At 44.6% G+C, this 16,623-nt stretch overlaps 1 protein-coding gene across 7 annotated transcripts in view; it reads left to right on the top strand.

The window, feature by feature from the left end:
• Window positions 1-16,623, top strand: part of LOC138745845 (tetraspanin-33-like) — an 84,490-nt gene that overhangs the window by 52,164 nt on the left and 15,703 nt on the right. For all 7 annotated transcript variants that reach the window (XM_069903238.1, XM_069903239.1, XM_069903244.1 and 4 more), the window contains exon 2: window positions 16,019-16,076. In XM_069903238.1, coding sequence (XP_069759339.1) covers window positions 16,034-16,076 — 43 coding nt within the window. In that variant the 5' untranslated portion in view covers window positions 16,019-16,033. The remainder of the gene's footprint in view (window positions 1-16,018; window positions 16,077-16,623) is intronic.

Here is a 16,623-nt window from a genome sequence, read left to right as displayed (position 1 = left end):
TTGCTCGAGACAAAAATTGAGAACAAAGAACAATGCAAAGTTGGGTGCTTCCCCTTACCCTGGGAATACACACCCATACTGGGGCTCACCCAACTTTTATACAGTCAATTTCAGTATCAGAATGCCCTCCCCCTTACATTCTTCTGCCCCCTGGATGGGTTTGGCATAGGTAATTCTTCCTGCCTACGTGCAGTTTCAGTACACTTGGAGAACCAGTGGGGGGGTATCCTGTCGGTGTCCCTTCATGTCATTGTCCTTATTCACACCTTCCTGATTCTCGGGGCTACAGTCTCTTGATATGCAGAGTTGACTCATTCTATCTAGGGTTGGCTAATTTCATATGTATAAATCTGTGTATGGTTAGCTAATTAGAAATGTATGACTTGGTACTTCTGTCCAGGGCTAGGAGACCCTTATCTGATCCAGACTACCTCAACTTCCTACATTCTATTGTACCTTACCATTCCTTATCTTAGTCCTATGGTCTTGTCACAAAGACTAGAAGATTCTTATGTTAATCGTGCTGACTCTGCTTTCCTGCATCCTAAGCCCCAAGCTTATCCTGTTTGAACTGGTTACAGCCATTTTACTGATGAACTTTAGTTTCTTCCATGTTCATAATTTTAGATCAATTTTCCCATCTCTCACAATCCTCACTTTTCTTTTAGATCAGTAATACTGATCTTTCACCATGATCAGTGTTACTGATCTTTGGTTACTAGTGTCAGTGTGACTGATCCCCCCCCCCCCTCTCCTCACTTTTCTTTTAGATCAGTAACACTGATCTTTCAAGTGTAAGGTGTAGTTTTACCCAGCTGGTCAATAACCGAATTGTAACACCTGTGTAAAGTCTTTAGGTAGGGGAGTGAGTCCAGCTGCTTATTAGGGTTTGGAGTATCAGGCTCCAGTTCTCAGTAAAGAGTCTAGTCCATCCCATACGTTGAAATATTGAAGCAGTGTCTTTGAAGCACACGACCTTTGTAAGTGTTGTCCCAACGAAGTCTGTGAGAGGCGCTGCCTTCAGCAGCGAACGAGTAGCAGTCTATGAGAAGCGCTGCCTTCAGCAGCGAACGAGTAGCAGTCTATGAGAAGCGCTGCCTTCAGCAGCGAACGAGTAGCAGTAGTCAGGCGGTTCCGTTTGATTGTGGCTCGTATCTGATGTCCTCTTCAGCCCCGAACCCTAGGGCCACCGACTCCGAAGGCTGTTTGGAGCCTGATATTAAAGTGTCAAGCAGCTCACGTTGTTGGAAACTGGTGCTCCCTTTCATGGGGTGATGAAAAGTGACCAAGCTGGGGGGGGATTGTTTCTTGTGATTTAACTGTGTGTTGCAGCTTGTCTGCTAACATTAGCATATGTATCATTGAACTTGTGAGTTGCAGCCTGTCTGTGTACATTAGCATATGTATTAACTCTCTCTCTCTGTTACATGTACAATCCTGACTACCATTCTGTCTGTCTTTGTCCCACCATGTCCTTTGTGCTATCGCTTCAAAACTCCTGTCTTTAATACCTGTGTAGGCTATGATACAAATTAGATGTACTCCACTAAAGCTGTTTAATTCCCCTGGTCCGTATTGGGATCCCTTATATCCCATTATGACTATACATTAAATCTATGCCCTGTCTACATTCTAAAGGAGCACAATTGTAACCTCTGCTGCCCCTATTCCAGGGGGACTTAAAACATTAACGAACAATATTCCAAAAAATGAGTAAAACAACAATGAAAGTAAAACCCATTGAAAGCAGCAATAAAATATAACAATAACTGAATAAACAACAATAAATGTAAAGCTCATTGAAAACAGCAATAAAATACACAAAAACTGAATAAACCACGATAAATGTAAAGCTCATTGAAAACAGCAATAAAATACACAAAAACTGAATAAACCACGATAAATGTAAAGCTCATTGAAAACAGCAATAAAATACACAAAACTGAATAAACCATTAAAAAAAACGAATAAAATTGTAACATTATGGCACTTTGTCATTAATTCTTTGAATGTGGGTCCAGCCTTTCTCTCTTGTTCTTACTGCGGTGTCTGTAATTAAAAGTACACAGAAGGGACCATCCCAGGCAGGTTTTAGTTGATCCTCTTGCCATGCTTTTACATATAACCAATCACTAGATTTTAATAAAATGAATAACAATCTGACTTTCCTTTGTGTTAGTGTAAAAATTGTAAAATGAAACACAAACCATATTTGCATGGGTTTTGAATATGTTAGACCTTATTAAAATGCAGTTGGAGCTGCTTGTCTGTATGGGGCACAACCCTCCAATTTGTTAGAGTGAGTACATAACAGACATTGCAGCACAAGAGCCCCTGCAAGAGAACTTGAAACATATTCAACCTTTAGTTCTGCCTTAAGTAAAATGCCTTGTGCCACAGCTCACAGGAGCTGGCCTTATTTAAAACAGTCTGTAAAACAGGCACCAAAAAAAAGTTAAAAGATGTTCTTATGAAGATTGCACACACAATAATTTAAGTACAGGCTAGTTTCTATTATATTCCACTTAAAGTTCTGCTGCATGAATCCTGGAGCTTGTGGAGTCATTATTGAATCAAGAAATATTGGTACCATGCCAATCTCATTCTAACATGCCAATTTCTCCAGTCCTTAAGTCAAGATGTACTGAATAGCATCTGGTACAAGATTTGTGAGTTATTAATGATATTATTATTCTTATGCACCCAATTGTTCTGAACTATGCCACCAATTTAAATCATATTCCACCTATTGCAGTACTCACACAGCACCATAGACCAGTTCGCAGGTTTATTTCTCCATTAAGCTGAATCCAGTTGCGCAGGATTTACCTCCGTGATTATTTACAATGTAACTTCCGCACTACCGGATTTAAATATAAACCTGATGAATGGGGGAAAGTTATCATGAATTAAATAACAGCGGCAATACAGAGAAATTGTGCTGAGGCATTAATTTCACTCCAGAGGAAAATGCACCAGAGAAATGAATGATTAAACTTATAGGAATCCCCATAGGAATCCCCAGAGGTATCTTTATTCTCCAGAGGTGGGTGATCTTTAAACTCACGGACCTTGACTGCTGAATGTGTAGAAGAAATGTATTAAATGTGTTGATAGGGCTCCATACCTCTAACTGCAAGACAAGAGCCTGAAGCCTCAATTTCAAGTGCCACAGTGCACTTAAAGGGACATGCACACTCCTGCTTCAACTGGCTGAACCAGCCACTTTACACATCAGATCCTTTCTTTATCTTACATACACTTAAAATAAGACGTGTAGAACTCACCCTATTTGCGCAAACATTTCTCCCTGCAAATGTTATAACATCACTCAACTCTCAGGTACTCCCTGTGCAAAATCACATTTAAATACAATTTATTTCATAAATTGGAATTAACTGGTAGTTAAATTCGCTCATTCTACAGTATTGATAAACGATCCTTTATGACATTTAATTTTTAGCATGAATTTTAATCAATAATGGTCAGTGACTGAAGTGGGAAGTTGTGATTTATGAAATTATCTCTGGTCTCTACTCTCCCACTCCCTGCACTTCTCCCAACATTCAGGAGCTGGCACACAGTCCCTGCCTTTTCCATGTTACTCATCTACTATTACTTTAACTGCTTGCATCAAAATGTTAGCCTTTGCTTTCTGCTTATCCTCAGATGTCTGGACAAATGCTTTTTGTGTGATCTGTAGAAGCTGGGTTATTCCCTGCTCATGCCAATTTTCTGTCTTTTGTAATTTTCTCTTAATGTCTGGGGCTGAGTTGGTAACAAAACCTGTTAGTACCAATTGTTCCCCTGCTGGGGATTCTATGTCGAGACCCCCATATTGTATATATATTTGGTCCCAAAAATTGGTCTAACTGTTCGGCACATCCCTGGGGATCTTCTATCAGGGAGGTCAGTTCTTTCTTAAAGTTACACACTTCAGTACTGGTCAGGGGCACATTTACGAAACCGAGACCCTCTCTCATGGGAACTTCCCGCAGTGGTCTCATCCAATTGGTTTCTGGCTTATTAGGTCTGGGTTCCTGCTCCCTGGGAAATGAATCAAAGGGTTCTGCCCTTTCTTCCTGAAGAGTCTCACGCTGTTCTGAATTAAAGTTACCTCTCTCTCCTGTCAACAGAGGTGGTAATCGAGTGCTTTGTGAGCAAGTTATCATACCACTCCTGCTCTCTTCTCTCTTCTCTAGTGGTGGGGGAGGTGGGGAAGGTGCAGAAGGGTAGGTCATAGGAGGGGAAGGAAAGATAGGAGCCGGCATAGGAGGAACATAGGGTGGAGGGAGGGAATGTAACACATCCCAACCCTGTGATTCAGGGACAAGAGGTTCCTCCTCTCTCTTATCCCTGGATTCTTTCTCATTCAAAACCAGCTGTTCAATGGATCCCTTGAGCCAGCAGGCTGCATATTCCCTGCTCTCAACATTGTCTGGCTGGTTTTGATAGAGTCATGAGTTCAAAGCTTCACACATCCATTCATCCTCGGATCCGAATTTTGGCCAGTACACGGAGCTCCCTTTAACCGGGTATCCCACCCATTCATTACAACAATACCTGACCGTCGTCAGTTTGTCTTTACCGCGGGTCTTTCCTGTGCCCCACTCAGATAACATCATCCCAAGCGGGCTGTACGTAGCTATCTGGTGGTCACGTCCTGTGTCAGGACTCTCATCTCTACTGCCCGCTATTCCCATACTTAGGAACAAGTAAAATACTCTTACCGAGTTCTGGCAGTACTGCTCTAGCGCGCGTCCTTCCGCCGTTTGTTCTCAATGCCTCTTCTCGGATATCACTCGCTTCTTCCACTGACCAGCCACCCGTCGCCCGTGAGTCCAGCTGAATCAGCCGGGGTGCACCTACTCTCGTCGTCGGGGTACTCTGTCAGTGGAGGGAGTGTGATCCCGGACGAGCCCCCATTTGTTAGGAATTAAAGTACCTTTAAAGAAATTGCTCGAGACAAAAATTGAGAACAAAGAACATTTATTACTACAACAATGCAAAGTTGGGTGCTTCCCCTTACCCTGGGAATACACACCCATACTGGGGCTCACCCAACTTTTATACAGTCAATTTCAGTATCAGAATGCCCTCCCCCTTACATTCTTCTGCCCCCTGGATGGGTTTGGCATAGGTAATTCTTCCTGCCTACGTGCAGTTTCAGTACACTTGGAGAACCAGTGGGGGGGTATCCTGTCGGTGTCCCTTCATGTCATTGTCCTTATTCACACCTTCCTGATTCTCGGGGCTACAGTCTCTTGATATGCAGAGTTGACTCATTCTATCTAGGGTTGGCTAATTTCATATGTATAAATCTGTGTATGGTTAGCTAATTAGAAATGTATGACTTGGTACTTCTGTCCAGGGCTAGGAGACCCTTATCTGATCCAGACTACCTCAACTTCCTACATTCTATTGTACCTTACCATTCCTTATCTTAGTCCTATGGTCTTGTCACAAAGACTAGAAGATTCTTATGTTAATCGTGCTGACTCTGCTTTCCTGCATCCTAAGCCCCAAGCTTATCCTGTTTGAACTGGTTACAGCCATTTTACTGATGAACTTTAGTTTCTTCCATGTTCATAATTTTAGATCAATTTTCCCATCTCTCACAGTACCATGACCAACTTCCGTCTGGTGGAGGGGTCCACTCCTGTGGGGGGGGGGGGGGGGGAGACTCCATTCACAGAGGGAATTGTCCAAATTACCTGGTCTGGAGGGCTTGAGTTATGAGAGGTTCGATAGGCAAGGCTTTTTTTTCTCCAGGAGCGCAAGAGACTGAGACATTACAGAAGCATTAATAAGGTGAATGGTCACAGTCTTTTTCTTAGGGTAGGGGTTCTAAAACTAGAGGCATAGGTAAAGTGCAGAGGGGAAAGATTTAGAAGGGATCTGAGAGGCAACTTGTTCACATAGAGAGTAGGGTGTAAATGGAACGAGCTGTCAGTTGATGTAGAAGTGGGTACAATGTTTAAAAGACTAAACACAAACATGGATATGAAAGGTTTGAAGGAATATGGGCCGTGCAGGCAAATAGGACCAGTTCAGATGGGCAACTTGGTTGGCATGTATGAGTGGGTTGGAGGGCCTCTTTCTGTACTGTATGAGGCTACAGTGTGAATGTGGAATTGAGGCTAATCTCAAGGACTCTGATGATGGCCAGTGTAATTGTATGTACTCACTGGCGAGGTTAAGATGGGTGGGGAGGTAGGGAGTGGGGGGAGGCAGGGACTTGGGGGGGTTGTGTGGTGGGGTTTCTACCGACCAGAAATTGAGAAAGGTAAATAGAAAGAAGTGAACAGGCAAAGACAGGTGTCGGGGAAATCTCTCATCAGAATAACTCAGGCTGAGACTTCGGAGTTCGCTTCGAGAGTTTTATTACGTGATACCGTGGAGAGACCGTCTTAACTGGTGTCGGGTACGGACTCTGACTTCACAAGACAAACGGCACATTTTTTACAGACGAACAAGCAGGCAAGCAACTCTTATCTCTCTTTGCACACAAGACACATTCCAAAGTATCCTATTTCAGGGGCACTGTTTTGCAGACCAGTTGAAATTGGCTGGTTTCTTAGCTTACAAAAGATAAAAAGTATTCAGTTTACAAAAGAAATAGACATGCAACACTTTTAATATAAGTTCATTTTTCTTCTGCAACAGGGCAGATGGAATCTAATATTTTCATTTTGATAGGAAAATATGATTGTTTTAAAATTGTGTGATTGAAAGGGTTAATGTTCAAGGGAGCTGGGTTTTCTTCTACACAGATTATTAAAGGTCAATGTGAAGATACAGCATGTAGTTAGAAAAGCAAATGGTATGTTGGCCTTTATTTTCATGTGATTATATAGCGATCTGCTGATTCCATACCTGGAATATTGTGGACAGATCTAGTCTCCAAAGAATGCATGATCAAGGGAGTGCAGTAAAGGTCCTCCAGGTTGATTAATGGGACAGTGAGTGCTCTATATGAAGAGAGATTAAGTAAATTGGGTCTGTACTATTTTAAGTTTTGACCCTCAAGTCCAGGTACGACCTGTGGAAGGCCATCTCTGAAGCAAAGTGGCAATTCCGGAGGAAGCTGGAGACAGAGACAGATACATGCCAGCTATGGCAGGGAGTGCAGGCCATTACAGCCTACAAAGCAAGAGTGAACACTATAGATGGCTGTGATGCTTCATTACCCGATGAGCTAAACATCTTTCATGCCCGCTTTGAGAAGAAGAACCAAGCAGTGCCTACTAGAATCCCTGCAAAGGCTGAGGACTCTGTTATATGTCCCTGAGAACAATGTCAGAATATTATTCGAGAGGGTGAACCCTCGCAAGGCATCAGGCCCTGACTGAGTACCTGCCAGGGTACTAAAAATCTGCACCAACCAAGTAGCTGGAGAATTCACAAACATTTTCATCTTCTCGTTGCTGCAGTCAGAGGTTTACACCTGCTTCAAAAGGGCATCAATCATCCCAGTACTCAAGAAGAGTAGGGTGAGCTGCCTCAATGACAAATTCCTGGGTGTCAACATCTCTGTCCTGGAACCTCCATGTTGATGCAATCACGAAGGAGGCTCGCCAGTGAGAGGTATTTGAGTAGATTTGGTATGTCAACGAAGACTCTTGAAAACCTCTGCAGGTGTACTGTGGAGAGCATTCTGGCTGGTTGCATCTCTGTCTGGTACAGAGATGCCAAATTTCAGAACAAGAAAATATTCCAGAGTGTTGTTAACTTGGCCTGCGACATCACCATATTCCACCTCCGTCGAGGACATCTACATGAGGTGGTGACTTAAAAAAGCAGCCTCTATCCTCAAAGACCTGCACCACCCAGGCTATGCCCTCTTCACTCTGCTACCATCGGGGGAAAAAAGTACTGCCTAAAGACTGTCGGACTCTGGCTTTAACTTACTCTTAATTTAGTCTATGTGTAGTCTGAGTCCAGCGCGTTCTTTGAATGAAGTGATAGGAGAAGGTATTCGGTTCAACAGTCAATTTATTACACAGCTTAACAGAGCTCTGGGTCACTCATTAGTTCATAGGTCACCTGCACAGTGAGCTACTCCCCAAGACTGACCCCTATTGTCCAGTTGGTTCAGTTTATACAGAACAAAAGTTGGCTTCCTTTGCTAGATTTCATTATCATACAGAACAAAAGTTGTCTTACTTTGCTGGATCTTTTTGCATAAGGGTTATCACAAGTCATCTCCTGTTTTGCAGATATCTGGGGTGTAGCACTCCCATCTTAATCCTCCAGGCCAGACTATCCCGTTGTGTTGATCAGAAATTAATTCATCCCCAGATATTTCTAATCACCATTCTGTTCTTGTCTGGCCAATTTCTGCTGTTCTCTTTAACACCTCCTCCTGCCTTAATCTTCCTCCTAGACTGGTTTTCCATTCCCTTTGTTTCTTACAGGCCATTCTTTGTTCTGATCTGGCCTGTGTCTCCTGTGCTACTCACCACCTCCTTTAGTTTGAGCATTCCTCCTAAATCGTTTTATGCATTTCCTCTCCCTGTATTTTGGAGAGACAATTTTGTTCAGCCAACTTTGCTCCATGCTGTGATTGCCACTTAATCACATTCCTTTTTCCCTGAACCATGCAGTAAATATACACTTATTAATTAATCATTTATTTCATACTGTTTTAACCCCTAGATTCCAACAAGACAAGCACTCAGCTGCACAAGGACAGCTTCTTTCCCGCTGCTATCAGATTCCTGAATAATCAATGAACCAGATTCTGCCTTACTTTAAGTGCACTATTATTATTTTTTTATGTATTATTGTTGTAAGATGGTTTATAATATGAATGTTTGCACTATGTCGCTGCCACAAAACACTGAATTTTGTGACTTATTCATGACAATAAATTCCGATTCTGATTCTTTAAGGACTTGACAGAGAAGATTCGGGCAGATGTTTCCCAAGGGCCACAATCTCAAAATTAAAAGTAGACTCTTCAGAACAGATAAAAAGCAAAATTTCCTCACTGTAGTGAATATTTGGAACACTTTGCAAAAGGTTGAGAAGAATACTCAGTGAATTCTCAGTGTATTCAAAAGATTAATAGATTTTTTGATATTGAAGGAAACAAGGTATTAAGAATTTAATAAGGACACCAGAAATGGGAGCAGGAATTGATCACCTGGCCTATTGAAACCAGAACCAGAAAAACAGCGACTTCCATCAGAAAGAGGAGAGGATGTGTTAATGGAGAAGAGCAATTGGCTTATTGTTTATCCAATACGATAAGTTCATCCCTCCTCAATTCCCTATGGCCTTGCCCAGTTTATTCTCTCACACATGCCAATCATTCTCCTAACTCTTTTGCCATTAACTTAACAATAAACACTAATATACAGCAGTGGAATGTCAGGCATGACAGTATGCAACCACTAGAGAGAATACCTAAGCTCAGCTGGATCCTTGGAGCTATTGTTATGGAATGGCCTGGTCAGATAAGGTTATATTTTAAAGATGGGGAGACAAGATTTTGATGGGAGGGAAAAAGTCAAGAATGCTGTTATATGTAAAATCAGATTGCTGCAGAAAGGGGACATAGTCTTATAGTATTATATAGTGAATGAAAAGGTCATGGGGTAATAGTTATAAATTAAAATACAATAAAGACTCACAGTGGCTTTCTTGCTTTTGTATCTGCAAACATTGAATACAAAAGTAAGTAGGCCAAACTGGAATTGTAAAGATTCTCATCTGGAAGATTCAATTTCCCAAAGCATCACTTGCTGCAATGTACCCGTCTCCAGGGATCAAACTGAGACTAAACGGTTTGCACTACCAGCTCAATAAGAAAATCTGAAGATGCTGGGGAGCAGTGTTGGAGAAAGCGCTGGAGAAACTCAACAGCTAATGCAGCATCCAAGTGAAGTAAAAGGCAATCAACGTTTCATGCCTAAATCACAAAAATTTGTAGACACCACGGTTGAAGTAAAAATGCAAAATTCCAGAGAAGCTTAGCTGGTCAAACAGTGTCCTTTATGTTGGAAAGATAAAGATACATAAAGGATGTTTTGGGCTTGAGCTCCTCATCATAGCATGAGAGAATGCTATCAGGTGTCTGAACAAAAAGGTAGGTGGGGAGGGTGGGGTGGCAAAGGCAGGAGATGATAGGTGGAGAGAGGAGGGAGGGGACAGCAGCAATGAGGGGGAGGAGAGATGGCTGGGTGGGTAAGGGGGATGGGAGGAGAGGACTGGAAAGACTGAATGGGGTGGGGGGGGGGGGGGAGAAGGGCGAGCGAGTTTAGCACAAAGCAGAGAAATCAATGTTATCTGGCTGGCGAGTACCCAGATGGAAAATAAGGTGTTCCTCCATTCTGGAGGTGGTCAGAGTGGGATAGTACATAAGGCTATGGACAGACATGGGAGCTCTTGGGAATGTGACTCAGAACTGAAATGGTTGGCTGGTGGGAGGTTGCTGTTGCGGATGGAGAGGAGGTGCTGAGTGAAGTGATCTCTCAATCTGCGACCCGTTTCTCTGATGTAGAGAAGGCCACAAAGGGGGCACTGGATGCAGTAAATAAGTCCTGTGGATGTACGAGATGTGTTGCTTTACTTGAAAGGCCTGTTTGGGGCCCCGGATGGTGGTGAAGGAAGAGGTGTAGGTGCAAGTGTTGCATGTCCTGCGGCCACAGAGGAAGGTGTGGGGGGGGGGGAAGGGTGCAATAGGTGGGGAGGGATGAATGCACGAGAGAATCATAGAGGGAGCAGTCCCTACAGAAGGCAGAGAAGGGAGGAAAAGGAAAAATGTGTCTGGTGCTAGGATCCTGTAGTAAGTGCCAGAAATCTGGCAGATGATGTGTTGGATGCGGAAGCTGGGGAGATGAGTGTGTGTGTCTAGGGCAGAAGGGGCCAAGGCAGATGAGTGGAAAATGGAAGAGATGGGGGTCGATAGAGGAGGGGTGAGTCAATAGTGGTGGAGAGAAAGCCATGTTTGTGGAAGAAGGTAGACATTTCAGAAGATCTGGACTGAAAGACCTCATCTTGGGAACAAATGCAGCTGAGACAGAAAAATTGAGAGAAGGGGATGGAATCCTTGATTGCACATCCTAACACCCTGTCCCCTGCTTTTCTCAGCACCTCCTCTCTGTTCGCAACAACAGCGACTTCCCAGTAGCCAATCATTCAGATCTGAGTCACAGTCCCAAACTCACGTCTGTCCAAAGTGTTATGTACTATCCCACCCTGACCTCCCGCAGATTGGAGGAACACCACCTTACTTTTTGTCTGGTCACTCTCCAGCCAGATGGCATTGTACTGACAATAACCACACCAGCAGTGCTGACAGCTTTAAGACAGCTTTAATAAACTAATATGAACACTAAGAGGTCTTGTATCTCTGCAAGATGAACCTGGAAGGCTAAACAGTAGCTCTGGACTGCTTTATATAAAAGGTCACCAGGAAGACCCCTGGTGACCTAGTGGTGTAATTACATATCACTACATTCACCCCCCTTTAAAAGAAGTTATTCCCCCCACCCCCCCCCCCCCGTCCTCCTTCCCTTGTTTGTAAGTTCACAAGTCCAAAGTTTTTCGTGGCTTCCATTGCCTTCTGGACCTCCTCGGTAGTGGTATAGGGGTGGGGAGTGCGGGCTGCCTTTTGGCCTTTCTTGGTGGAGGTGTGGGAGTGGAAAGTACTAGATGGCCATGTGGTCGTGTGGGCTGGGGAATCCTCTTATATGGGATTAGGTCCTGCCATCAAGTCTAGGGTGGTGATATTTTGTGGGCCGGGCGTACCCAGAGTCCTGATTTTCGGGGTGGGTGGTATAGTCCTCTGGGGTGACTCGATGGGCGACTGTTCTAGTGACTGCTGCTGCGCTCCTTGTTGATCTGTAGACATCTGTGTTTCCTCCGCGTTGTTCACACATCCGGCCGGCACAAGATCCCTGGTGGCCACCGAGTCTTCTCTTCCATCTGGGAATGTGACAAAGGCGTACTGAGGGTTCGCATGCCTCAACTCCACTTGATCGACCAGCGGGTCTGCTTTGTGGGGTTTGCATTGCTTCCAGAGGAGAACAGGTCCTGGTGTCATCATCCATTTAGGCAGCTCTGTGCCTGTTGTGGCTTTCCTTGTGAAAGAAAAGATTCGTTCATGTGGGGTCATGTTAGTGACAGTACACAACAAAGAACGTATAGAGTGTAGGGCTTCTGGCAACACTTTTTGCCATCTATTTACAGGCAGGTCTTTTGCTTTTAAAGTCAAGAAGACCGTTTTCCAGATAGTGGCATTTTCCCTTTCGACTTGTCCATTCCCCCTGGTTTTGTAACTTGTAGTGCGGCTGGTAGCAATCCCTCTCTTGTGCAGGTACTGTTGTACTTCTGCGCTCATGAATGCAGCACCCCTGTCTGTGTGTATGTAGTTCAGGTACCCAAATATGCTGAAGATGGGTTGGAGGCATTTTATAACAGTGGCTGCTGATATATCAGAACACGGGATTGCGAAGGGGAAAACGGGAATATTCATCTATTACGTTTAGGAAATAGACATTTCTATTATTGGACAGGAGCGGGCCTTTAAAATCGAGGCTGAGGCGCTGAAAAGGTTTGGTAACTTTTATCAGGGTGGCTTTGTCTGGCCGGTAAAATTGTGGTTTGCATTCCGCACAGATGGGGCTGCTCTTATTCACTGACCTCACTTCCTCTACCAAAAATGGGAGGTTTTGGGTTTTAATGAACTGAAACAGTCTAGCGACCCCTGGGTGGCCCAGCTTATTGTGCAAGCTCTGCAACTGGGACGTGTGGTTAAGGATGGCACAAGTGCCTCTGGACAGCACATCCGGGGGCTTGATGAATTTCCCGGGGCAATATAGAATGTCGTAGTTAAATGTAGACAATTCTATCCGCTAGCGCAGGATTTTGTCGTTCTTAATTCTCCCCCTGATCTGGTTATCGAACATAAAAGCCACAGACCATTGGTCCGTGACGAGGGTGAAGTGTTTGTATGCCAGATAATGTCACCAGTGCCTTACTGCTTCCACAATGGCTAGGGCCTCCTTCTCAGCAGTAGTGCTGAGTGTCTTACCTCTGACCCCTGTAGGGTTAACGAGAAAAAGGCCACCGGTTGTCCATCTTGGTTTAGGGTGTCTTCCAGAGCCACATCGGATGCATCTGTTTCTACTTGAAACGGGATCGACTCATCTATGGACCGCATGGTAGCTTTAGCGATATTGTCCCTAATGTCCCTGAATGCTCTGGTGGCTGCTGGGCACAGTGGGAAAACTGAGGCTTTGATAAGTGGGCGGGCCCTGTTGTCGTAGTTGGGGACCCATTGCGTGTAGTAAGTGAACAGTCCCAAACACCTTTTTAGTGCTTTCAGCATGTGTGGCACTGGGAGGTCTAGGAGAGGGTGCATACAGGCTGGGTCTGGGCTGATTTCCCCATTCTGCACTATGTAGCCCAGGATTGACAACTTCCTGGCGCTAAAGATGCATTTGTCCCTGTTGTATAGGTTCCTTTCCTTGGCTGCCTAGAAGAAGTGTTTTAAATTCGTGTCATGATCCTCCTGAGAGTGGCCACAGATTGTCACATTGTCTAAGTAGGGGAACACCGCTTACAGTTGGAACTCATCTACTATTCGGTCCATTTCTCTCTGAAACAGGGACACTCCATTGGTGACACCGAAGGGGGGTTGTAAAAATTGATACAGCCTGCTGTCTGCCTCAAATGCCGTGCAAATGCGATCGCTTTTTCTAATGGACAGTTGGTGGTCTATGGTGGAAGAACACCTTATACTGTGCAATGTTGTTGACCATGTCTGCTATGCGTGGCATTTTCATCTTGCAGAGAGACAAGACCTACCAGCTTTAATAAACTAATATGTACACTAAGAGGTCTTGTCTCTGCAAACAAACCTGGAAGGCGAGACTGTAGCTCTGAACTGCTTTATATACAAGGTCACCGGGATGACCCCTGGTGACCTAGTGGTGTAATTACATATCACCACAGGGATTAACTTTGATTCTGTTTTCTGCTAAACTTGCTTGCCTTTTCTTTCCTCTCCCCCTATCCAGTCTTTCCAGTTCTCCCCTTCCTTTACCCTTACCCACCCAGCCATCCCTCCTCCCACTCATTGCTGTTGTCCCCTCCCTCCTCTCTCAAGCCTGAAATGTCAGTTAAGTATTTTTACCTTTGCTACATAAGGACACTTATAAGGACAGCTGCGCTGGGTGGGTCACGTCTCCAGAATGGAGGACCATCGCCTTCCCAAGATCGTGTTATATGGCGAGCTCTCCACTGGCCACCGTGACAGAGGTGCACCAAAGAAAAGGTACAAGGACTGCCTAAAGAAATCTCTTGGTGCCTGCCACATTGACCACCGCCAGTGGGCTGATATCGCCTCAAACCGTGCATCTTGGCGCCTCACAGTTTGGCGGGCAGCAACCTCCTTTGAAGAAGACCGCAGAGCCCACCTCACTGACAAAAGGCAAAGGAGGAAAAACCCAACACCCAACCCCAACCAACCAATTTTCCCCTGCAGCCGCTGCAACCGTGTCTGCCTGTCCCGTATTGGACTTGTCAGCCACAAACGAGCCTGCAGCTGACGTGGACATTTACCGCTCCTTAAATCTTCGTCTGCGAAGCCAAGCCAAAGAAGATAAGGACACTGTTTGACCTGCTGAGCTTCTCCAGAATTTTGTGTTTTTACAATGTTTCATGCCTGAGGTTCTCCTCCCTTTTCCACCACCCCTGCCCTACATTTTTATTCACGCTTGAAACACTGGCTGCCCTTTGCTTCCCACGAATGATGTGTGATCTGCTGAATTTCTCCAGCACTTTTGTGAGACTACTATCAGCAAGTGAAGGGCTCACACAAGTGAAAGACTTGCCTTTATACATCAATTCATTAACTTGTCCAAAGGGAATCAGAGCCAACTACATGGTTTTGAATGGTGGTTGGGTTGTTGTTGTTATGTGGCAGGTAATTGTGGTCACTAATTTATGCTCAAGTTGTTTAGAGTTGAGTGAAGCAAAATCACGGTTATAGAAAATGTAACCAATTTGTACAAAAACAATGATAACAGGCCCTTTTGGTGTACGGTAAGAGGCCCTTTTGCTATCCGATTAACCTACAACCCCAGGTACATTTTGAATGAAACTGAAGTCACCGGGGAAAACCCACACAGACACGGAGAGAACGTACAAACTCCTTACAGACAGCGCGGGATTCAAACCCAGGTCCCAATTGCTGGTGCCAGGGGTGTATCTAGGGTATGGCAGGCATGGCACATGCCCTGGGCGATACTTGAAATGGGGGACCACTGAGCTAGTGCCACCACTTCATCGCTGCTGCTACCCCACTGTCAGTGCTGCCAATGCCACCCCACTGTCAGTGCCGCTGTCAGCAACGTGACCTTGCCGTCAGCGCTGTCGCCAGTCACAAACCCCCATCACCATTGCTGCCACTACCCACCCTTATCAGTACCGCCATCTCCCTGTCAGTGCCACCACTGCATCACCCACCAACCCTCTGCCATCACCCCCCCATCAGTCCCATTGTCATCCCTCCACCACCACCCTTGTCCTCCTTCGTTACCCTCTCGTTCAGTCTCATCTTATACAAGCCAAATACAACATGGCACCCACCAAGGCCAACTCTTACGAGACCTCCTTGTCGCCGTTTATTTTGATGCATTGGCCACCCCTTGCCATAGGCGCTATTTTGCTTCGATACGCTCATGGCTGAGGCACTGTCACAGTGTTGGGCTAACCATTGCACTAACCATGCCATCCCAATATTCGTTGAGGGATAAATATCAGCTTGAATATTGGACTGCCCTTCTAATGGGATGAGATCTACCTGAGGAAGAAGGACTTTGAGGACATGGACCAAATGCAGGAAAATGGAAATAGGCCAGAATATCAACTTGATCAGCATGGATGAGTTGAGCCGAAGGATTTGTTCCAAGCTTGGGTCTATGGTTTTACATTTTATGATTATACTGATTATTGAATCACTGTTGAAGTTTTTGTTGGAGTGACTCATGTTTCTCTTTAATAGGTGGCAGGTGGGCTGATGATAGCTGTGGGGATCTATTCCAAAACAGCAGTTGAAGGAGGTAAAACTAATAGAGTAAAATTCTAAGAATCTGCTGTCAGACTATTCAGAAATCCCAGTTGTTCAGTATCCAACTTAGAGAATGCTGATTCGGTTCAACTTTAATGGACAAGGAAGGGCCTTGGATCCAGTACTCCCTTTAACACACTGGGACTCCATTTCCGGCATCACCTTTGACAGACCACATCCTCAATTTTTGCACCACCATTAACACAATAGGGCTCTGATTTCCACTCCTTTTTAACACAAGGCCCTAGTTTTTACATCCTCTTTAATTCTCAATAGGGCGTTTTATAGAGTAAAAAAATGCGACTGTAAAGGCGGAAATTCTCTGCCTTCACGTTGCTGACCCTACATTCATAAATGGTCCACGAGCGACTTCAAGATGCCAAATCCGATCCTTTTTTTTTAACTTTTTTATTTTTCACACTATGAACCATATTGACCAAAATACACATAAACATTTCCCTCTTGAATATACACAGTGACATTTTCTCCCCTTTACCCCCCTCCCTTCCCTCCCTCCTTCCCACCCCCCTCCCCACCCA

This window comes from Narcine bancroftii, chromosome 11 (genome assembly GCF_036971445.1).
Source record: "Narcine bancroftii isolate sNarBan1 chromosome 11, sNarBan1.hap1, whole genome shotgun sequence".
NCBI lineage: Eukaryota > Metazoa > Chordata > Chondrichthyes > Torpediniformes > Narcinidae > Narcine > Narcine bancroftii.
The sequence above is the reverse complement of the archived record's forward strand: the minus strand, read 5'-3'. Positions and strand labels throughout refer to the sequence as shown.